General features: G+C 43.6%; 2 protein-coding genes across 2 annotated transcripts; one reads left to right on the forward strand and one right to left on the reverse strand.

The window, feature by feature from the left end:
- Positions 1 to 243: 243 nt before the first annotated feature.
- Positions 244 to 5,056, reverse strand: dipk1b (divergent protein kinase domain 1B). The gene is made up of 5 exons (XM_076085675.1): positions 4,512 to 5,056; positions 3,683 to 3,817; positions 2,070 to 2,177; positions 1,727 to 1,903; positions 244 to 1,652 (listed from the first exon to the last, which is right to left on the reverse strand). Exons 1-5 carry the CDS (start codon positions 4,575 to 4,577, stop codon positions 840 to 842), a joined length of 1,299 nt encoding a protein of 432 aa, XP_075941790.1. The 5' UTR covers positions 4,578 to 5,056; the 3' UTR covers positions 244 to 839.
- An 865-nt stretch (positions 5,057 to 5,921) lies between these two features.
- ttll11 (tubulin tyrosine ligase-like family, member 11) lies at positions 5,922 to 24,922 on the forward strand. Its single transcript, XM_076085727.1, has 10 exons — positions 5,922 to 6,798; positions 9,719 to 9,818; positions 10,321 to 10,454; positions 12,413 to 12,703; positions 12,798 to 13,082; positions 13,765 to 13,860; positions 13,947 to 14,059; positions 20,633 to 20,875; positions 21,574 to 21,680; positions 23,406 to 24,922. The coding sequence occupies exons 1-10, from the start codon at positions 6,259 to 6,261 to the stop codon at positions 23,717 to 23,719; spliced, it is 2,223 nt and encodes a 740-aa protein (XP_075941842.1). The 5' UTR covers positions 5,922 to 6,258; the 3' UTR covers positions 23,720 to 24,922.
- Positions 24,923 to 25,122: the final 200 nt, after the last annotated feature.

Here is a 25,122-nt window from a genome sequence, read left to right on the forward strand (position 1 = left end):
TGACCGCTTTAGTGGGGGTAGAGCCCACTCCCAAGGCTCTAGGACCTTCCTATCACCCTAACCCTTATTCTGTGCTTGGCCACGCCCACAGCCCAAAGCATTGGGAGTCTATGACCGCTATACCAAAGGAACAAGCTACAACCACCAAACTTGAAACAGAGGTGCTATGGAGTGCTAGTAATACACACAACATTTCAGGAGTCTAGCGCAAACCTTTAAAAAGTTCAAAATCAATTGTTTAGACCAACTAACGTTTATTTATGGTTTAAAAGTTAATTCAAGTTTAACATCTGATCATTTACAACTCTGTGCGGGTCGATTTGAATACATTAATGATATCAGATCAATACCAGGAGGGATATTTCGGTGCTACCGTATACACACATTACTCTATCCGTTATTTGTGTCTTACATGGAGATTCATTTACACACGGAACAAGAAAACTCCACCAATATTTACAGTTGTACAAAAATCGCACCGTGTCAAATTTGACATTCTGCCTCAATAGGGAAAGACAAGAGTTTAAAAACTAAAATGACTCAGATTATTTTACAGGTAAAGTTATAGGCAGTGCCCTGAGAACATTATGTCCAAACAGATAAATGTGCTTCTCAAAATAACGCATTAGAAAACAAAAGACAAAAAATAAAAGTCTTGTTCTTCAGCTGTTTCATATTGTATAATCAGTATTTCACAGTTTCCTGTTATTCACAGTCAATGTAGAGTTCAAAAATACACCAATAATCACCAGCCTCTAAAACATTTGGCAAAGCTTTGTGTCCATGTCATAGTTCACTCATTCTGTAGATGTACAGGTTCGGATAATCTCAACCGGTTTTCAAGAGTACTGTGTGTTTGAAATTTTCTTCCACAGTAACGTCTTGAGGTTGTTAAGGACTAGTGAGTGGTGCACCTCCATCTGGCTTGCCAGACCGCTGAGTGTCACACAGGTGCGCAGCTGCTTCTCCAGATCCCCACGGAGGTCTGAAGGTGCCCCAAAGAGCAGAAAGTCCTGCAAAAGCACACACACCTTTGCCAGATTGGGCTGCACAACCTCCGTGTTACACTGCTTCACCAGTCGATCACAGGTGGCCGTGCAGTCCCGGCCGAAGGTGCAGTCCGCGTTGGTCTCACACCGCCGACCTCTCAGATGTCCCCGCACAACTGTCTCAGATGCCACACTGCGCAGGTTGGCCATTTTGCAGTCATACTTTGCATTGTAGCCCACGTGGCGAGGACTGGCGTCGCATATTAGGAAGCTGCCGTAGGACCCGTGGAAGACCTCCTCCACAAACTCCAGCAGGCCGATGGTGATGCGAGCCCTTCGGGGCCAGGCCGGTGCGAGCCAGTGGTTCAGGCTGGAGCTCAGGGCCTCCGGGACCAGAGCCTCCAGGTAATGAGGCACCTCGAGCCTGTAGAGGGAGCTGTGGCCCACGTGTTCCGTCACGTACAAGTCTCCACAGAAGCCTAGCAGCTTGGGGGTGTGCTCCTTCTCCTGCAGCGCCACCATCAGAAGGAACTCGTTGATCTGGAGAAGAGCCCAGATAGACTTGGCCTCTGCTAGAGACACTTTGCCATCCTGGTTGACGTCAGCAAGGGTAATGACCCTGTCCACCAAGGTGCTCAGAGAGGGCTGCTCACCAAGGTTAGCCTGCAAAAAGGAGGTATTATGTGGTGACATATATTATTATTATATTAAAATGTGTAATTGCTGAAAAAAAAGACCTTGAGGAAACTGTGCAGCATTTCTTTGAATTCGTCCATTGAGGTTCCACGAGTGGGTTTGTCAAATAAGCTCATCTCCCGCCGCAGCACAGAGTCCGGAGCCCCGTCAATCTTCTCCGGATCCTCAATCCCACACTTGATCACAACGGCTCTCTCCTTCCACAGTCCGCCGTACACCTGCCAGTAAAATAAATAAGAGACGAAAGAATTATGTCTGTAATTTGATGTCATATTTTTCTGTTACTTTTGTGAATGCTTCAGTTGTGTTTGCATACAAAGTGTGCCTGGTTTGTAAGTGTTTTACTTATTCTGTGGGTGTGTCGACAGTGTGTGTTTATGTCACCTGGTGTGTAGAGGAAGTGGACCTGCAGTGCTGCAGAGTCAGAGTTCTCTGATCGCACAACGCCTTGCAGGACGAGCCTGATATTATGCCCCTTCTGTAGTGATCACACTGCAAAAGGAAACAGAAAGTTCACTACATAAAACACAGGAAATAGTTGGGTCGGCGCTAGATTCGTGAGTGCTTAAAATTCAAATTCTGTATTAGGTATAAGTCTATTAAAGGAGACATATCGTGCTCCTTTTCAGATTCATACTTGCATTCTGAGTTTCTACTAGAACATGTTTATATGCTTTAATGTTTAAAAAGAGGATTTCATTGACATGCACATGCAACAGGAAATAAAGTGGGACACATTTAGAGAGACTGTGAAATGGTCGATATATTGTTTAGTTGTTGCATCACAACTGTACAGACACACTGACGGATCGTTTGAAGGCACAGTTTCTGAATCAGTCCAACAAAGGAATTAATTGACTATACTCCTGTTGACCACAGTGTTGGAAAATGTCTCTCAAAGTGCCATCCTGGTTACAGAAGATCAATACCAGTCTCATGTCTGTGCTGTATGGTGAATAGGAAGGGGGAAACAGCTAGTCTGGCTCCGCCTTAAGATGACAACATCTTTCTACCAACACCTCTAAAGTGCACAATCTAACGTGTAAAAACAAATGTCGGCTTACAGCAGGTTATTTCTGCCGACACCCTCTCACACTCTCCTCCCTGTTCAGAGCGCTCGTGTTAATGACACGTCACCAAAATACAAAGCAGCCACAAGCAAATCAAATCCCATTGTGTTCCCATCAGCACTTATCCGGGCGACACGAAACGTTTCCGTGTAATCACATTAGCCTTTATTTATTACATTTTCTCCATTATTTAACAATGTCAAAACTGAGGCACAGAAACTGTTGTGAAGATCTGATTAGTTGTTATGATGAGGTTACATCATTGATCTTTCATCGCGCATCAATTCCTCTCGAGCAGTTATCCACTTAATCGCCATCGTGTTCCGCGGTGTCTCATCGAATGTCAGCGCCTGTTCTGTTCTCGACGGCCGGAAAGCTCAGAAAACAGCTGGGCACAGCAGGAGAGGAGTTTAGCTATAGGCTGTAACTTTGCTTAGCTTCAAAGGCCATGTATGACGGAGGAGGCCCAACTGTCCCTCCTCTTCCTCAAAAGACCTCCCATCCATTTGTCCTGCCATATTTCCCCTTGTTTTGAGTACTTGCGCGTTCATTTAGGAGTCTAAGCGGTTCACTGCGGCATTATTGTAGCCTGTATTCTTCTGTTTCTGCCTTACAACTATCTGCAGTTCATTTTCCACCCAGTAACTCATGAAACAGAGCCTTGCATCTTCTTTTTCTTGTCTAAAAACAAATCCAATCTCTATTGATTTGTACGTGTGCTTTCATAGCGTTACCCCATCTTGAATCTGTTGGAAAACGTTTATCTGCCGCTGCATCTACAACAACATTTTACAAACATCATATCTGTACTGCTTTGTGCAGCAAAATGTGAGTGTGTGTGTGTTGCTTCCCCGTAGCATCCGGACCACCATCACACTGATGAAGTTATGAACAGTGGCTGTCACTGCATTGAGAGATTAAACTTACAATGACCATATGGCAGACATGCCCGCGGCAGAGTTCAGAGTATGAGGCATACTGCATGTAGATGACCCAGCTGGCAATGAGGATGCCCAGCCATGCCAGGAGAAGGTACTTCACCTTAATGGCTGGGAGACGACTCTGTGGAGGGAGGAGAAAGGGAGGAAAGGATGGATTGGAAGGAGAAGAGAAACACAGTTAACCTGAGAAGACATGACAACTGATCATAAAAACAGGTTTACACCACAATGAATGAAAGAACAGCTGGTCACTTGACCTCAGGATAAAACCAACATCTCTGATATGCAGGGGTGACATACATGTTCAGGTCCTCCAGTAAAAGTAGCATCAATATAAGAAAGACTATATTACAAGTCAAAGCCCTCATTTCAAAATCCCACATACGTTAAAGTACAACACAATGTACTTAGAGAAGTAAAAGCACACGTGCTGCAAAAAAAGTACAAGTAGGCTTTACTTGTGTTTAGTAGCCTATCTCAATACATGTAGCCTGGGCTGAGGCCTGCACAACAAGATTCAGAATCAGCTTTATTGGCCATTATGCATAGGCCCCCACACACATCCAGGCAATCGGATTCCAGTTTCCGTGCAGGCTAAATGGATGCTGGCCACTTGATGTTAGAATAAAACAAAGATGATGTGTTGGTCTGCACCCTCTGATTCCCTTCTTTGCATTTTTTCACGACATTGTGTGATGTGCATGTGCACTGGACGCAGAATATATTGCCCTGGTAGTTTGACATGCATGTGGGTAATTTGCTGTTAATAGCAACCCCAAAAAAAAGCAGACCGGCATCATGCTGTCCACACATACCTGCAGACCTTTGGACAGAGGACAGAACAGCACCAGATGGACCAGTCTCCGCAGAGCCCTCGGCATTGTGAGCGACTCTGTTGGGAGGCAGCGCAGCGAGAAACCAGGGATCCCAATCTGATCACATCGTTACTGCAAACCTACGCCGCGCGTCGCAAATAACCAAACCCCGGAGTCTAATCATCATATACCATTATAATTCCTCCCGCTTGTCTTCAACTGCAAAAATGGCACGAGTCTCACACGACGTGGGATTTGACCCGATGGCTTCGTAATCCTATTTCTCAACATAAATCATTAGTCGGAGAAAAAAAAAAGGAGTGCGTCCTTGAAATTGAGCATTTTCACATTTCAGCTCCATATGCATTCCTGCATTAAGGACCTCCTCCTCAGGGTCAAATCAAGGTGAATCCCATTAGTAGCGATACAAATCTTCTTCTACCGTCTCATCAGATTAAAACCAGGACAGAAAGACACATAATGAATAGCCAGTGGGTCTCCCGATCAGGAGCACACGGCCGTTCTTACCCAGCGACTCATCACTGCGCTCATTTAAAGGGAAAGATGCGGGATCTCAGCTGTGAGATGTTTTTTATACCGCCGACATAATTCTCGCCCGTGCTTCCTGTCCGTCTGTGTGTGTGTGTGTGTGTGTGTGTGTGTGTGTGTGTGTGAGTGTGAGTGTGAGAGGGGAAACATGTCAGGGCTATTCAACTTAAATGTAATGTTGTCCAGTTAGCCTACTAAAGTTTTCCCCCAGGAAAGGTCCTTCTTAATATAAGTGTACACCAGTCCACTAACTCTCCTGTTCAAACCAATCACCTTAAATAAATAAAGCTGTGGTTGCATTGTACAATAAAGAAGTGTAATTCATTTGTATTGCTATGGCTGATCAGGCTACATCAGTGGTTTGTTTGTGGATAATTACAAAGTAGACGTTCCTTGATTGTGTTATTTGTTTAAATTATGTGATAGTCATAAAGGAAGGTGCTCTCCGCGCAAGTTGTTCCTGCCAGGATATTGAACTATTGTTGGCTCGAAAGGGGGACACAGCCCCTGATACATGGCATCCCCTTATTGCCTTCACGTGCTATCGGAAAAAATACTATTTCAAAGCAGATACCAATAGAAAGGGTAAATAGTACGGCTTCAGGAGATTATATTACTAATAATCAACCTGTAAAATCAACATATCAATACACACATATTGTTGAAGTCAGCTCTATGTAGTATTGGTTTGGTTTTCTATTTATAGTTAATGTGCGATAAGCATGGAGATGAAGTAATAGAGCCGACATGCCTTCGGAAAGCTGTTGTTTACGAGGGGCTCTAAACGCAGCATCAGCTGCTCTGCAGTCTGCTGCTGCTGAGCGGCTCTGCTGCTTGACAACACAGCGACGGTAACACACACAGAGAGCAGAGGACTGTGGCCGTCATTGCACCGCTGGTCAGCGCTAGGACAGTAGATAACCGTACGCGAAAGGTAAAGTCTGTCATGAGTTAAAGGTAGACCCATATGTCAGCTAACGTCAGGTTTAGCTAGCCTCAAGTAGCTAGGTTAGCTACAAGTGCTGCCACTAGCAGAGCTAGGTTAAGTCAACGCCAGCTTGTTATTGCTGCTTTTAATATAGCCATCTAAGCTAGCAATGCGTTCTGCATTGTTTCAGGATAACGTTAGCTCGGATTATTGCACTCAGTGGCACAACTGTGCCCTGTCCTGCAGCGCACACTCGTAGCGTTCCGCATAATGAGTGATCGTTATGTAAAAGTAGAGATCCAAGTGGAGGAAATGAAATCACTGGGCGAGGATGCAGAGAAGGAGGGTGTGGATGCTGAGCAGCAGGTGCCTGTGTGTTCTCCCCCTGCTTCTGCCTCGCCAGACCCTTCTAGCCTCACTGTAGCCGGCAGAGATGCGTCCAACACCTGCAAATATAGGGTTAAAAATCGAAGCAAGCTGGGAAAGGATGCCAAGAACTCCTGTGGTAAACACACCTCGGATGTGTCGCACGGGTCTGTAGTTTCTGCTCATGTTGGAAAAAACCTGAACAGAGTACTAGGACACGAGCGGACACTTCATGTCAAGGGGACTGGGAAAATACTGCAGGGCAAGTTGGAGACGAATGGGAATTACGCAAACATCCAACCACCCAAAAACAATCAAGAAACACGCCGCGAGGACGGATTTAAAATGGCAAAGAAGAGAAGACCAGTGACGGTGGACATCTCCAAAGCCAAAACTTCATTGGAGGCCCTCAAGTTAAGCGTGAAGCAGCTGAAGTGGAAAGAGGTGTGCTACATGCGTTTCTTTCTCCTTGTTTAATGTTGTTCGATGTTCTTTACAGGTTTTATTCCTATGGAACAAGGTGCTGGTTTAACTGGTGCAGCGCGCGGCTTGATCCGGAGATGATCTCTGACATCAGCTGCATTAGTGTTTCATTTGGATGACAACCAGCTTAGGCTTCGGTCACGAACGTGCACGGATGGACACCTCTGTCGTACTGCTCTCCAACTATGTGCCATTGAGAAGTAAATGTCTGCAGAGACGGGTCACGGGGATGCGATGAGCAAAGTGTCTCTGTGGGAAGAACTAGAAGAAAAGGCCAACAATGCACATTTCTTTTATCAATCTGCACAGCACATAACACGAGGCAACCTTTACTGGGCTTTAAACAGTTAGAGACAATAGAATCTTAGGTTAGGGTTAAAAGAGGCAGTGTCTCTGACAAAAAATACAAAGGGACTGAAATTTGAGTCTGTGCAGGAGGAATGTTATTTTTGCAAGAACGTTTGGCCCACTTTAACTTAACTTACCTAGTTATTTAATGCAAAATGTGCACTTGTGTGTGAAATTAAATAATGCAATCAAAGAAAACGGGTTATATATACTTTATTTTTTTTATCCGCAGTACTTTATGCACAGCTTTCCAGCTTTTAAACGTTTTCATGTACTTGTCATAAAATATATACACGAGTACACTACTGAAGGTGGCCAAACTGATCTGTCAGAAGGAGATTTGAAGAGGATAGGGTGAGGGAGTGTTGATGAACCTGTCCATCCATTGAAATAGTATGGACAGCTGACACTGGGCATTGGATCAGTGTGGTCACAGCTGTTTTTAGACGGAGTCTCGTCATATCTATTTTTGTTATTTCGATCTCGCACTCTAATCTCTGACACCAGATAAGTTAGTTTTTGGCCGATCATGTGGCAGGCTAAAAGTCAAGCTAATCACTGGCTAGGAAATTGTAAATGGAGTGATCTATTGAGAAAATAATCTTTAAATTATGGTTGCAGCTCTAATTCAGAGTATGACGACAGTATTTATTTCCTGTATCAATGATTGAAGAAGTTCTTAATGAACGGCGTTAAAACATTTATGAGACGGCTAATTCATCCAGTTCTTCTTTTCTCCGAGCCACAAACACCACCTGGTCCATTTGAATGAGATGCAGGTAATACCTGCTATCGGCTATCGTTAACATGGGCTCTATTATGCATGAGGAGTAAAGAAGGGCATCGCGGTGAAGTAAAGACTCTACGTATCACCCTTGACCAGGCAGTGACACTTAAACCCTTCCAGGTCCGGTATCGCTATCGGTAGACAGAAGGCCGATGCATTACCACGACAAAGTCAGGGGCGCTATGGATCCTGTGCTGCTTTTGAAAGTACCTGTCGACGTCTTTGAAGGGGTTGAAACTCCAGCAGCCCTGTCCGTCAATTATGAAATGGACACTGATTGGGAGGAATCCAAGTTGTAACTCAAAGCACTGATGTGGGATTATAAAATAGAATGCTGGATACAGTTCTGGAGATTTTATTAAGACACGTTAGTGACTGATAAGTTGCTCATTTGCATTTACATCCAAATGACTACGTCTCTACATCTGCAGTGTTTTCAGCTGTCAACTGACTTTCAACATATCCGGCCTACTCTCACACGGTGGAAAATGATTAGCCTTAAGCGCCCTCTAATCCAATAGACTTCCAGGCCTCCTCGAGGCAGAGAGAGAACGGCCGGCCTGAGGGTCTGAGTGACAACTTCAGAAAATGAGACCAATAACTGTGCCTCCGGTCGCTGGGCTCGGCATTTCCATTATTATTCTACAGACTGAGCGGACATTATAAAAGGCCTGCCACCTGGAGGCTCCCATATTTAGGACATAATAACCAACTGAGATTATGATGATATAATAAAACGGACCGGCCCACTCGTGAGTGTGTCCACAACAATGGGTGGAAAGCGTTCCTCTGTCTGTCTCTCCATACATAGTGAAGATGGCTGCTTTGGGCCCTGATTCGTAGAAGCTACTCGGGTTAATTGGACTTCCTTCTCTGATGCGATGACACAGTTATACGTTGGCATCTGCGTGGCAGTATTTATAGCAGGTGCTGGCTGTGGAGCAGGGTTTCCCTGTTGTCACACACTCTCACGCTAACTCGTTAGAGGCTCTGTCAGAGAGCGTTTGAGTGTAGAATCTAGTGGTGACCTTCCGATACAACTTGATATAGATTCATACCTTTAAAGACAGACTCCACGACTAAACTCGTCCCAGCTCAATTTTGAATGTTTTGAAGCTCAGACGTGAGCTGTGTCAAGTTCTGATAAATAATGAGCTGGCAGAAATCGTTTATTGTATTTCAATAGAATCCTGTGTGTGTGTGTAAATGCAGAATCAAGCCAGTTTGTTAAAAAAGCTGACACTTTAAATGGACATTTGTCAGAACTCTGGTAATAAAAGCACCCAGTAACAGACCTCAACAGCTGATCACTTTTGTATGAACGTGTTTAAAGGAATAAAGAGCGGATTGTGCGTTGATGCATAGGAGTGAGATGTAATAGTAGACGCTGTCTTAACAGGTGTTCATGCACAGGTCAGTCAGGGGTCCAAACACTTGCAGTGTGTGAGTGTGGAGCCAGAGCAGAGGCGTGGAGGAGAAACGCTGTGCCTTCTGCCAGCAGGATTTCCTCGCTCTCTAAACCCTTTTTACAGTATCGCCTCGTCTTCTTTCCCCAGCTCATCACAACAGAGCACGCACTAGTCCCATCTTTAGGCAAGATTATCCCTGCACTCTGGGATGACCAAGAGGAACCCCCCCCCCCCCCCCCCCCCTTTCTCTCATTTACAGATGCAAAAAGTGTTTTTTATTGTCTAAATAGATCTTTTATTCCCCCACTGTTCCTGTCCTCTCTCTCCCTGTCTTCAGTTTCCTCTGGGAAGACGAGCACCCTGTGACATCTACTGGCACGGCGTTTCCTTCCACGACAATGAAAACATCGTCTCGGGGCAGGTGAACAAGTTCCCAGGTATTCCGCCGCTCTCGTCTTCTTTTAACCTTTCCTATTGATTTAATTTAAGGCCACAGCGAGGCTTGTTGAACCGTAGGTGGAGAAGACGGCTTCATTTCATCTCGCAGTGCATTCAGCATTCTGTAACCACAGCGGGAGGGATTTAGTTAAACCCTCACTCATCCTCATTGCTCCAGCGCTAACCTTTTCATGCCGCTGCAATAATCATTACTTGAGAGACTCTGGAGATTATTGTATTAGTAACAGATGCACGTCACTTGAGTCTCCTGGCTTGCATTTATCTTGCACTATCAGTGCATTATATGATACTTGTGTCATATTGAGTTATATCTCCTTACAAGGTCATGTCTGTTGGCCTTCCTTCTAGTCCTTCTGCAGATTGTATTTGCTTTCCCGTAGCAGTATAACTTCCTTTGACGGCTGTCTCCCAAATGCGTTTTTTTATTGATGTCAGCCTCTTCCATTTATTGTATCTGAAACGGTGCGGTGTGCGTTGCAGGAATGATGGAAATGCTGAGGAAGATCAACCTGAGTCGGGCGGTGAGGACGATGCAGGAGTTGTTCCCAGAAGAGTACGACTTCTATCCCCGCTCCTGGATCCTGCCCGAGGAGTGCCAGCAGTTTTCCACCCAGGTATATCTGCACAACCAAAGCGTTCTGATAGTGGGCACGATACGTGGAGCTTTTCTTTGGATTAATCTCTGTATTTCTGTGCACCGTGCATACGACATTGGGTACCGTATGCTGTCCGAGTAGAAATGAAGCTGCTGCGTTGACTGTAGGTCATAAGAATAAGATGACAAAAGATTAGAATGGCCTTGAAAAAGGCCATTTAAAAAAAAAAAAGGGATAACAACATAAATGGTTTTAACCTTTATTTAACATGATAAAATGAGGTTGGATATCTCTTTCGCGAGGGACACTTGGCCAAGGCGGCAGCATATAAAGGTGCAGACAAAATAACACATAAATCATGCAACGGATAAAACAATACTACAAATAAAGATAAGAAGACACAGCAGCGTAAGACCAGGTGTTACTAATAACATTAACGAGGGCTACATTCCATTGAAGTGCCCCAATAGGCCATGCTAGTAAGTCAACATGCATTACCCAGATAAGGCTTTTTAAATACAAGACGCCTCTAAAAAGTAAAGCCAGGGTTTCTGTTTGCCATCTTGCTTCCTCTTAATTTTCAACACTTGGCACATTTTAGCAATAACTAATGCGTGTACTGTTATCTTTACAGTACCGGTGCTTCTGGTCTCTCTCTCTCTATAAATACTCACCATGCTACGCCGAGCAGTAGTGTTTTAAATGGTGTACTGTAACTTGTTATTCCTGTGACGTGTGCTCGCTTCATTGCTCACTCTCCTTGAGGGGGAAAAACAGACTGTACCGTATTCATGAATATTACCCTTCATGGTCATCTAACACTCCTTAACACATGGCTGAATCTAGTGGGATTATTCTGTAGAGAAACGAAACCATTGAGTGCAGAATAGTCTGCTGGGGAAGTAGAGCCGTGAAGAGACGAGGGGAAGAATTAGCTTCCCTCGTTGAAAGCACGTTACAGTCGGTTACCAAATGTGCCATTCACCACCAAGTCCTAAATGAACTGAGAATACACTAATCTGGATAAATGCTCTGTCAATCAATTAAGGAGGAAAGTTGATCTGACACTGTTTAAAATATTTGTTATTAATTTTGGCCGGGAGACAAATATTTCCCGTTTGTCATTGTCTTTTATTTGGAAAATGAAATCAACTCTTTGATGCAATGGAAAGGGCAGATGGTCAAAAATGTATATTTAAGTAAATCATATATGGCAACAATACATTCTGTCCAGCAGGGGGCACCAGAACATCACTGTTAACCCTCCGATCTAGTTCACAGCACACACAACTTCTGTATCGCAGTGTGAAGGAAAAGGCATTCGAACACAGATGAGTGTTACATCAAAGAAAATCTCAGTGAAACAGAATAATAAAGCTGTGATTTAACTTTGCATGTATAATATATGGTGTTGATTTGGTACACTTGACTCAAAGGTTTAGTTGAATGATGGATGACACATATTTTTAAGGACCTGTGATGATTTTTTTTAAAAGCTGGACTTGGCACTTTATTTGAGAAGCTTTTCTTTTTTTTTCTCACATTTGTTAAAATTCTCTTTGCATCCTGACGGCGATCAATAAATCGAATGCTGGCAGGCCTGTAATCATCCCGTCCAATCATTTCATTCAGCCCTCGTGAAATGATGGAATGGCCTTCCTGCCCGCGTTGTCATTGTGCGTGACCGGAGTCTATGAGGACTAACAACAGCCATGTTTGTTGTTTACAATCATGATAATGTTATTTTTTTTAGTGTATTTTTTTTAGGTTGGATATTTTCAAAATGCTGCTGGTTTCTCTAAAGTTGCGTGCCCCGGCTTTAACCTCTTTCAAAGCTCCATCAAACAGACTTCCCTCAAACTCGGGGATCTTTGTTTTGAAGGTTTGGCACAGTGTGTGAAACCTGTGGGATTCCAGTGTTCCCACAAGGCCTTTTTTGTTAACCTCGTCCTTTCTCGCTCCCACCCCCGCTGTAGATCCGCATGGTGAAGGAGAGCGATGCAACATTGAACCCCACCTTCATCGTCAAGCCGGATGGGGGCTCTCAGGGGGACGGCATCTACCTCATTCGTGACCCTAGTGACCTAAAGCTCATGGTGGGTACGCAGGCCAAACAGGCTGTAGTCCAGGAGTACATCCAGAAGCCGCTACTCATCGACAAGCTCAAGTTCGATATCCGCCTCTATGTGCTGTTAAAGTCTCTGGAGCCGTTGGAGATCTACATTGCCAAGGAAGGCCTGACGCGTTTTTGCACCGAGCCCTACCAGGTAGCTGTGACGATGCTGTCAATACTTTACTTTGAAGTAGTTTATTCACTTTGATACATATATTTAAGGCCACTCTTATTCTGACTGTGTAAAGGAACCAAGCCAGAAGAATCTGAGCCACGTCTTCATGCACCTGACAAACTACTCCCTCAACGTCCACAGTGGCAACTTTGTCCACTCGGACAGCCAGAGCACAGGCAGCAAGCGCACTCTCTCCAGCGTGCTGTACAGGCTGGCGGCTAAAGGCGTAGACATCAAGAAGGTGTGGTCGGACATCATCGCTCTGGTGATCAAGACCGCCATCGCCGTGGTGCCTGAACTCAGAGTCTACTATCAGTCCGATATACCGCCCGGAAAACCGGGACCCACTTGCTTCCAGGTGGGTGGCGGTGGGTAACGTTGTGTTAGGACTAGCATGTGTACAGTAGGATCAATATTCAGACATGCAGTGAGGTCCCTCCTAAATATCCTCTCATTTGTTTTCACCATTTGTTGCTCAATGCGTGAATCAAGCCTCACTGATCTTCCTGGCGCTGTGCGTGACTCGACAGTAGATGGGAATCTGATGAGTTGAAGTTAGGGACTGTCCCAAAAGTGCAGCCAATTGGGCCAAGTGAGCTTCTCTCAACAGCATTCTCTTTTTGTTTTCATGGTTATTTTTCATCTGGAGCTCCTCCTTCTGCATGTACAACCCCGTTTTTAAAAGAACAGCGTGTAGCATTCAGGGGGATCTATTGGCAGAAATGGAATATAATATCAATAACTATATTTTATTTTGTGTATAATCACCTGCAAATAAGAATCGTTGTGTCGCATTTCAGACTGCATTGATAAAACCAACCAGACCATTAACAGTTAAATGTATATTTATGTTAATAAATGAATGTCAAGAGAAAACAACTTAATGCAGAAAATAAAGCCGACTAGACGACCACTTTCTGCAGAAATCCGATTATACAATTATACAGATACAGATAATAGCTTGTTGTTACACAGTTACAGTCTGCTTTATCCTAAAATATAAATACAAATGATGTACTAAGGATGTGTTTGTGTCTTAGATATTAGGTTTTGACATCCTGCTGATGAAAAACCTGAAGCCAGTATTACTGGAGGTCAACTCCAACCCCAGTATGAGAATCGAACACGAACAAGAAGTAAGAGTGAACGTCAACATCAGTATCGTCATAGTATTATTATCGTTATCGTTCGCTGCTGAACTCTATATTTGTGTTTGTCTCAGGTGACACCAGGAGTTTTTGAATATGTTCCCAGTCCGGTCGACGAAGAGGTCAAAGTGGGCGTGATCAGGGACACTCTGCGCCTCATGGACCCGGGCCGCAAGAAACCTTCAATGTAAATACTCCCACTTTCTCACACACACACACACACACACACACACGTGCACTAAACACACCGTTTGAAGTTCTTCCGTCGTCCTCTCTTTGTCTGCTGGCCTTAAGAGTCCACTTTTAAGGACATGATACCTCACTCTGCCCATCCCCACTCAGAGCCCATCTTCTGCACCACTCAACAGCTCTCCATAAGCCTGTTAAATGGAAAAATTTAATTCAGCCGAGCCGAAGTGGAAATTCACACATTACTGTACGAGTCCGGTGGCTCGCTCTCTCTGGCCGACCGGCCCTGCGTGGTGCCTGACAATAAATCTCCTCTACCATTAGGGTTTGTGGGTTTTTTTTTTCCCCTTCTTAATCTGTTTTTCTTCTATGACAAGAGGATTTACTGTTTCTATTCCACCACCATCTCAATGCTTTCCTCCTCCCCCCCCCCTTTCCTCTCCTTCCCTCACTTCTTTCCTCTCCAGATTATCTTCTGTATCAGATATTTGATCTGCTTTGTTCTGCAAGTGACGGGGATATCTTCTCCGGGATAATACCCACTTAACTGTTTCATTCATGACCAGTAACACGTCGCTATAATGCGCCTATGATACCTTTAATCCCCGTCCCTCCCGCATTGCTATATTTTCATCCAGCTAGAATCAGCAGAACCACATCTTGTATTTGTCTGGGGATGAAATACAATACTGTATAATGTAGTGTGCACATTTAGAATTTTGAACACTAATTCCTACGTATGTGCTGTTAGAGATCCTTAATCCTTTAATCTAATGTCCCTCATACTTTTTATGTTTTATGTTTATGTTAGAACTCCGGGGATCACTGAAAGCCTTTATGCCTCAATATTTACATCACTGTGTTAGAGCTTGAACAATTAGTCGATTGACAGAACGGTAAGTTGCAAATGTTTTTTATAAATAGTTAACCAATTAGTCATTAGAGTCATTTTTCAATCACTCCAAAAAAATATACTGCTGCTGGGACAAAATATACTATTTTGAAGGTTTGTCAAAATTTGTGACGGGCATTTTTCAATAAAGATTACTGCTAGGACAATAAATCACCGTTGGCAATATTAGGATATTCCAGATATATAGGTATTAATGATATGTTGGCTTATAAATAACAAAAAAATCCAAACGATATGTTGAAACCGTGTCTCCATTAAAGAGATTGTTTCCAGAAAGCACGTAAAAGTACATTTTCAGTTCTTAAAGTCACATTTCTTTTACAAACATAATCAAAGGATCCTTTGTGTTATTGTATGGCCCGATTAATCATTTTCAATATCTATGTTTAGGCACAAAAATCCAGTATTAGTTGAGCTACAATGAAGTAACCGTTGGTTGTAGCCCGACACAATTTATATTATTTTAAGACCTATTTCATGTGATTTCTGAGCAGCATGTTATTCATTTAAGGAAGCAATGTTTGTGAAACATGTAGCTTTTAGTTAATTAGCTATTAGTCTTAACATTTCATATAGGAAGTTGTATTTATATACAATGATCTTTCAATGATGTATAACATGAAATCAGATTTTCCATATCATCTGCCATATTTCACTGCGTATTCATACCTCCATTTATTTCACTGTTCCTTCAAGACACACAGTCACACAATTTTAAAGCCTCCTAAAGTCAATTATGAAGTAGTGAAAGAATATCTTTACACCATATCTGTGTGACAGAGTATTTGCAATCAGCAGTCACGTGGTGAAAAGAGGCTGAAGTCCAGACACTCAGTCATCTTTAATGTGATGTAATTCAGTGTGTCTATAAGAGAACAGCACTGCTCATAATTATGATGTGACAATAATGTTTTGAATTAATTATTTAGTAAACAATAATAACCACAATTAGTGATAAGTGACATTATAATGAGATAGCACCAATAGTCTTGCAGGTGTGGTTAGAGATGCTGATGATAAGACTCTAATTAGGCGACTATTAAATAATATAAATCACTGATTAGTGAATGTTACTGCTAATCAATGACTGCAGATGGAAAGTCGACCCAGATTAGGCGTGAAACTAAATCAGCGGCTGTCTGATGAACTTCCTGGAGTACTTATCTTATCACAAATTAGTCCTGTAATATTGGAAAACAAACTAATTGGCCTCAGCATTTCAATACATTATCTTTGTACATGATAGAATCAAACTATGTGCCATATCCAAAATATGTGCAACCCCCACGCAAAGGTTTGGTATTCATGTCGGCTTGTGATTGAAAGAAGGAGTGCTGTCAGCGTTGAGACAGTGACCGAGTTCTGTGGTTTAGGGTCCCAACTAGCTAGTGCTAATATTGATTGAATTAGCCATTCGATTGGATACGCTCCAAAAAATCGAATCATCACTGACGCCACCGACGCTGGCACGGAATGAGATCTCGTTAATCATTCGGTCCCACAGTGTGTTCTCTGTCTGTTTACACGGGCACATTGTACATTCATGTTTGTCTGGTAGAAAGCACATTTTTGATTCACTCAATGCTATGTTGACTCCGATCCATTTTAAATCAAGCCATTTGTGTGTAACGATGTGGCACCAACACCGCAGTGTAATCATACTCCATTACAAGTCAAAGTCCTGCTGGGTAAATAAATCTTATATACTATTATTTATGACATTGTTAGATCAATTCTGATGATTCAAATTTCAGTAGATGAGTAAAAAATACAATATTTCCCTCTATGCAGTGGAGTAAAAGCACAAAGTCCCACAGAAATTGTAAAACTCAAGTACAAGTACAACAAACTGTACCTCCGTGTAGTACTTGTGTAAATGTACTCGGTTTCTTGCACAGCTAAGTCGAAGCTAAAAGTTTCAGCATCCAAGATCCTCGTAAAAATGTACAAAGTGAACAAAGCTCCGATTAACGCAAGCTTCTCCGAAAATATGCTTGCTGCTGAAAAAACAAACTCCAGCGGCTGATTAATGGAAATAAGCAAAGGAGACACAAACCAGGTCAGCATTTAGCATTAGAACCAGACGGAACCGGATCGGTTCCGTCTGGAGAACAGTTTGCTCCACTACTATACATCTCAGGGATTCATATGCATAGATTCACATTCAGGTCAGTTATATTTGAATGGGGACGGACTGATTCGACTTCCTGTTTCGTCAGAAAACCTTCACAATCATTAACAAGTAGTCGTTGGGAGCACAAACAAAATGTTCCCAACATGCTTACGGGAGGTTAAGTAATGAGTTTACTGAACAGATGGTGCAGCCGTAGGTAAATACACTTGTGTTGTGGTCTCTGACAGCTGCTCTGCAGCGGGATGGATGGATGGATGGATGGATGGATGGATGGATGGATGGATGGGATTCAGTCATTCAGAACACAAAAGTTTAAACTGAAGTCACCCGTGTGTGAATTTGACTTGTCAAGATAAAGTGAAGTGACCAGGCACACAACACAAAGGTGCCGTCGAGAAAGAAAAAAAGACGGAGTGAGAACTTATACAAGAGAGATAAGTAAAAACAAAATGGCAGAACACAATGGGGGGAAAAAGTGTCATTTTGGAGAACAGGGGGGGGGGGGGGGGGTAGAGGTAAATGAGGAACTGTGAGGAGGAGGAGGGTGTGATGTGAGGGACTCTCAGGCATGTACTCCTCACACCCAGCTCATTAATCCCGTGCATGAGGCCTCTGCGGGTGATTTATGAGCCATTATGAGAGGTGTGTGGGTGAGAACAAAAAGACGATACTCGTAGGCAACCGTTTCTTAAAAATAAGGTGCGAGGGAAACGATTACTAAAGCATCGTCTCCATAAAGACAATGATATATATGCTGAGGAGGATGAATTATGTGTCCAACATGTTAGTTTGTGTCACTGTGGAAGCTTTGATTAACACTCTTCAGGGCAGTAAATCAGTGACATGTCGCTATCTGCGCAAAGTGTTCTGACTCTTGTGGTTGCAAACAAGGGAGAAAAGGTGTAATGTTAGCTGTGGGAGACTCATTTGTTCTGTGTGTTTAGGTATGACTCTCGCTCGGGCACTAAATTCAGATTTCTGAAATGGAGATACGTGTGCAGACACATTTGATTTATTTTCATTGACACATCTGGCACCTCTTTAAGCCTTTCCGCGGTGCGTAAAAGCTTGGAAGATGTGTTCACCAGGAGGACAGAAATTGCATTTACGCCGAGTAATGACAGCTAAATTAGGCCTAACCCTCCTCACGTACGCTCAACTAACATTTGGCACCGGGCCTCTGTATGTCTTTTTAATAACCTGCCATTCTTCACCTTTTACCCCCTCGCCTCGCCAGCCATCATTCTCTTCTCTCTCCGTCTGCTGGGAATGTTTGTCGACGTTCCCCTTCGCTGTCGGCCTGGCTGTCAGCTGTCCGTTTTCAGCCTGAGCCGTTCCTGTCTAAATACATGTGGGTGGTGTCCTGCTGGCTGCTGGGGGATGATTGATTCTATTAAACATTCAGAAGTGCTCTCTCTCTCTCTCGCTCTCTCTCTCGGTGCCATTCACACCGCTTACTAATTCATGGAGAAAGAAGCTGCCTCATGAAAGTCTGCAGCACTGTATCCCCTCGACTTGACTTGGATGTACCGTTGTGTTTCTCTTTGTCATGCGTTGACCATGGGAGTCCCACACCGTTGTTTTCACTTACTCTCGCTGATGAGACTCTCTGCTCAGGTCGCTGTGCTGGGAATTATTTGAGGTCGCAGCACTCGGGGAAGTAATAGAAATGATAAAGGTGTAATTGGCACTGCCCTACAGTGTGTATTAAAGCTAGCAGGAGAGGGAGGGAGATGTCAGTCAAACACAGTGTGCACACGCCCACACAATCCTCAGGTTAAAAACACGCCTCCTCTTCATTTTCTTTTAAGTCTTTGAGACGTCTTAAAGGCACCCGTGTGTCTTTTGACCACCATGAAGCAGAGTGGCTCACTGTTTAGTTTGTATCTTGTGCACGAGGACACATGAGTACGAGTGTGGTGGTGGTGTCATATTCATTCCTACCAATGGTTTTACACTATTTCAGTCGTCGTCAGGTGGCGGTAACGAAGGCAAGACACGGAGCAATATGCCGGAAGAAGATGGCAAGTTAACAAAACGTGCATGTAAACAATGAGTTTCAAGTTGTTGTTTCTATTGTCTTTGCAAATATTTTATGAAGACTGAAACTCCTCGGGGTACCTCTTTAATATCTACTGACTGATTCAAATTCAGAAATTACAAAAAGTCACCTCAGGGTGTTTGCAATGCTCAGAAACTGTGTCATGGAAATATATTCATGTTTTTACAGCTGTTCCTTTTGTAACGATTGTGAATGAGGTAAAAGTACTTTTGTTCACATGTTTGACTATCTGCTACACCAGAACCGCCCACAGTCCAGCCCTGTCCCTGGGGGCGTGCTGTGCCTTTGCTTTGAATATAATGAAAGTTGAACTTTCATCTCTTGACCACCTTTGTGCCACAGGAGAGCGATGGCCTGAATTTATGGTCAATGGATTATTTTTATTTTTTTGGGCCAATTTAAGTACCTGATATAAGTGCTTTAATATTTCTGCCTCATCAGCATTCAAAGCATCAAACGTGAAGTCCATAATTAACCTCTAAAAGCACCATTTGTCCTCCATCAGCAGTTGCAATCAAATTTGCAACATTGGTCTTTTTTCCAAGTGCAGACTAATGTCCCATACAGAGTAAAACCCTCTGCAGAGATCTGCAGCATCTCCTGGATAGACAGTGTTTCATGAGTCACAGTGCTGCTCCAATTAAAAGTCCACTTCCTTTCTGGGCTTTGTTCTACTGTAAGATCTGGTCGGTAAGATCTCGGTGGATCTATTGGAAGAAACGGAATATCATATTAATAAGTATGTTTTCCTTAGTCTATAATACCCTGAAAATAAGAATTTTCTCCCCTTTTAGAATGAGACGTTTTGACGAGATAGACGAACCAAACACTGGCTCGAGAGAGGGCCATTTGTATTTTTGCTCACACGGGAGAAGTTTCAGTTGGTTGCAGTCTACAATCTCACCTCTAGATGCCAATAAATCCTAAACTCTGGACATTTAGTACATTTAGTATCTAAACTTGGTGAGAAGAATCAACTTTCTCTTCATAAGAATTTAAAACTGACATCTAAATTGTAAATTCAAAACCCACACCATGTAGCTCCATCATCCTACTAATGCATTTCATGATGTGGACGTAATGACAGACTGTAACAAGGCCGTGCGGAGGCTGTGGGAGGAGAGAGTGCAAAGAGAGTTATTTATCCTTCATACACCATTATTCTTCCACTTTCCCCTGCCAAGCCAGGCTGGAAGTGAAAATCCTGCTGCATTTATCCAGCCCGGGTGATCTGTGACTCAGCTGACGGCTGAGTCACAGATTTCAGCTTTCTGGGTTGGCCTTGTGTTCTTGTGCTTCAGTCCTGCAGGGCTTGAAGGCAGTCCGTCTGGAGTCTTTATACCTCCACCATCTGTCAACCTGCTCGTCATTTTAAAATGCCTGTCATTTAAATACAATGCAGTTCATAGTATGTTTGTTTGTTTTCTGTTATTATCTCTGTCCTATCATTTCACGGCCATAGTTCCCAACTGAGGCCCGGCGGGCTTGAACACGGAGAGGAGATTCCCATGGAGGCGGAGCCACAAGAGAGGAGCCCGGACGAAGGAGCTCTGCCGTCGCTGTGTCTGAAGCAGGTCTACCCCAAGTACACCAAGCAGTTCAACTACCTGCGGCTGGTGGAGCGAATCGCAGCTCTGTTCATACGCTTCCTCGGGGTCAAGGCCAACATGCGCATGGGCCCCACCGCCTTCCGCACCTTCATCAGGTACACATGATTTCATTATGTCCAAATATCTTTTATATACATGTAACAGACAATCACAGTTATGGAAAGTTAAAGTTACATTTCCTTCTAACAACTCCCGACATTCCTCCTCTACGTACAATTCCCGAGCCTCCGCTTCTACAACTTCACTCAGAGCAGCTGTCAATCACAGCTGTCAGTCATGACGTCTCATCCTCCTTTCACAGCGCCAAACAATGTATCGAAACCAGACTTATCAGAAGAATACATCCTTGTGATAACTACCTAAGATGAGAGGAACCATCTTTTGGGGAAATTGACTTGACATGTACTTTGATTTATTACTTCTGTGATGTTTTGGCTTTACTTTCGGGGAGCTGTCATGTGTAGTCTAAGGTTACAACATAGATATCTTCTCTGTGAATCACTTGGCCTGTGTTCTCCCTTGAGAAAAAAATCAAAAACCAAAATGGAGGAATTTATTTTTTATTTCCCGATGACGCCCCATATCTTTAATTTGACCAAATGCTCTCAACTTTTTTCCATACAGCCAATCAAATCTTTGCATAAGGCAATTCTAATGTTGCCCTAAAGACCTTTTCCTTCCTTTTGAGTAATAAAAATACAATAAAGAATCCTTAATACTTAAAAAACATGTTGACATTATTGTTGTTGACTGCAGTGGCGGATGACTGACATGATTTCCTGGTTGCTTTTAGGACCTGTAAGCTGAGCAACAGTATCTTCTCCATGGCTTCAGTGGACATCCTCTACATAGACATCACACGTCGTTGGGCAGGAACAATGCCCGATTCTAGAGAAGCAGGTAACACACACACACACACACACAGAAACTACATGTGGAGGACAGAGAGCCGGGTATCCTTGAGACTCGGAGCAAATGATGTGCTCGGAGATAATTGCTTGTCATTCTTTGTCAGATTCCCTCTGACACTGCGCCGCCGTAATTGAAATGAGCCGAGATCACAATGTGGCAGAGAAGGGACTATCCGACATGAATTATTCAGACCGCTGCACCTTGCAAGGAATGTTTGCGAGGTAAAGCGGATGGATGGAGATCACATGGACCGGGATGGAAGGGTCTGTGCAGAGGGAGATTGTGGGCTGAATTCAGAATGAGCTCATACGTATTCAGGGAGACTCTGGGAGAAGTGTCATGGTCTGTTATTTCTGTGTGTGTGCTTTGGAGGATTTGTGGGGACACAAGATGGGGAATAAAAGTTATCGTTCGTACTTACAAATCAGTTTTTATGGGCGGGAAGGCAACAAAGTTTTAAAAGGACACATGAGGCAATTTACGGAAATGCTTTCTTGCAACAGACTAACAATTTTGATAAGAGAAGATCGACTTTATTGTCCGTCACAATGCAACAGAATTCTTGTGAGGGCACAACATCAAACAAACCATGTATGTTTGAAACACACACACACACACACACACACACACACGTAGAAAAGGACTAACACTGTTAAACCTATGGTTGACAATTACAATACATTTGATAATAAGTCCATTATGAATTGGCATCTTTCTCCGTCTGTCTCTAGTTTTCATTATTCACTCTTTTTTCACTTATTTCACTCTTTGACCTTCAGTCACTCTGACCTTAGCCCCCTGTAGGCAAGATCTGAAAGTTATGAAATGAAGATAATAAAATGATGAAATCCTCTCATTCCCTCTTCTCTACTCTTCTATAGCAGCAGCAGTTCAATCGTTTAACGAGGTGTTTTCTCTGGAGGACACTGTTCTTCTCTTAGTGGCAAAAACATGCAGTTGATTCATATGTATATTTGCATATTAATATCTGAATTACCAATCTTCAAATGTTAATGTACAGCATCCCAAATGTGCTTTCAAGGACTAATGATGTTCAATTTACATTTCAGGCGAGACTCTGCTGCTTATGTATTTAAAGTTGTTTAGAAAACCACTGGAGCAACACCTAAAACGTGGTCATTATGGTAATGTGTGATAATAATGTTATTACAATGTCACACCACTACCACTATAGCACCATCCCGCAGTTAGCGCTGCCGCTTCACAGCATGAAGCGAGAGGGAGTTGGGTTCAAACCCTTCGGCCAGCTCGGGCCCTTCTTAGTGGAGTTTGTGTTTGTTCTCATGTTCTCCCTTTGTCACTGCTTCCTCTGGCTTCCTCCCACAGTTGGGTTCATTGGGGACATTGAGTTACCCGTAGATGTGAATGGGAGCATGAATGGTTGTCTGTCTCAATGTGTCAGCCCAGTGATTCACTGGCTACCAGTCCGGGGTGTACACCGCCTCTCGCCCAATGTCATCTGGGACCCCTGAGAACTTGTTTAGGAATAGCGGTTACAGATGGATGGAGGGATGGATAATGAGTGAGATGAGAATATCCATACCACTCTTATATTTGTCTGCTAAGTATAAGGCGACATCAGCAACCAGTTAGCCTGTTGTTTGACAAACTATTGTCGTTTAAATGTCCTTTTAACATTCCCTCTTTCGTGCTTCTCTGGCCTCACCTTAAACACGCTCTCTGTTTTTGAAGGTATGGGACTGCAAGCATTTGTGGAAGCCTTTTTCCATCTGGCAGGTCGCAGGTTCAAATCCCTGCCGCTGAGGGAGCAGGTAGCGTCCCTGCTGGAGCTGTGCGAGGCTCAGCTCGAGTCCCAGACGGGCGGCGAAGAGAGGCGCTCCGTGAGCTGCAGCAGGGCGATGCCGCGAGCCGTCAAGTCTCAGACGCTGGGCCACGCCAACCCTCTGCTCGACTCTCCGGCTCCCCTGCGAAGGGCGTCCAGCCAGGACTACCGGCTGCATCAAAGACTCAAGCCTCGCACGCTCAGGGCCAACGTGGAGAACTGACGAGAAAGGGCTCCAACTAGGCATCCAACACCCAAACACTGCCTTTAGCCTTCTCTACAGGAGCCGGGGGAATCAGATGTCCCTTTGCTCCTTTGCAGCTTCCACAACAGGAGGAAAATGGGAGAGAAGGAGGCGCTTGACCCCTGCTGGCTGACTTGCAGGAGGACTGTTCTCGGCCTGATTGCTTTTTCTTTAGAGGAGGAAGATGTCCACGGGGGGAGGGAGGGTTTGGGGAATAAATAGAACATGAACTATCAGGAGGTTGGTGTATTTCCTCCCCTCCTGGTGTGGTCTTATACGAACAGCGTGGTCCAGTCAGGAGGAAGATATGGCTGCTTTACTATACTTACTGATTCTTCAGGGCAGCTACTTGCTTCTCTTCACCTTTCTCTTCTCGGCGACACACTGAAACCCAACTTTCTTTTTTTCAGGAATAACACAAGAAGCCATCCGGCTTCCCATTCAATGCAGTTACACGCATCACGCATACATAATTGAGTGCAAGGGAGTGTCCTCAGTGTGTGTGTGTATTATATTCTTGAATTTGCACAACTCTTGGAACTATTGCACAGAAATGGATGTGAGGGTGACTGAGCGTTGTGTGGGGGCGTATCGTGTATGTCTGAGTGCGTGTGTACCGTACTGTATTTATTTGTGTTAAGCTCAATGGTGAAAGCCTATTTATAGCCAGCGGCTCAGCTGTGCGTCCCAGCTCCGTGAGCCTATTAGTGATGAGTTAAGTGAATAAGTATTCAAAGGGAAAAGGCCACTCGCACTCTTTCAGTTCAGTCAGGTTGCCACTCAGAACCTCCAGCTGTCACATTTTAGGACGATTACTTTGTAGCTACACAATTGTTGTTTTTAGATATTTACACTGCAGCTACTCGCTGAACGATGACTTTTACATTGTGTTGTTTGTTTCCTTTACACCAAGATTATTAAACTAATTTGTCACATGCAGACCAATAATCAAGTGCGGTGTGTGACACAAAAAAACAATCAAACTTATTACTTAACTGCAATGCAGCTCCATAACACTGAACTTATTAACATGTCGAAGATTTCTGCGATACGCACTGTCGGACTAGCTCAGTATGCGTTTGTTAACATGAAGTAGATTTACGAGGTTGTTAAGCTCGATCGTACATATGAATGAAATGTATTGACAGCACTGCAAAAAATAAAAGTCCTCTTTGAACTGAAGGTGTGTGTTGATGTGGTCACTGCTGTTGTGATATTGACCAGCAATTTTTTCAAATACGTTTAACTTTGGCTTTCTTCTTTTTTCATACACACGATATCTTCTTTAGTGTTCTCATTCACCAAATATATTTGAGCAAAGCCGCAAAGGCTGGATGAGCTTGTTGCTGTACAACCTGTGTGCACACTATTATTGTGCTACC

Source organism: Anarhichas minor, unplaced genomic scaffold (assembly GCF_050575085.1).
Source record: "Anarhichas minor isolate MPS153535 unplaced genomic scaffold, ASM5057508v1 ptg000002l, whole genome shotgun sequence".
In the NCBI taxonomy this organism is placed as follows: domain Eukaryota; kingdom Metazoa; phylum Chordata; class Actinopteri; order Perciformes; family Anarhichadidae; genus Anarhichas; species Anarhichas minor.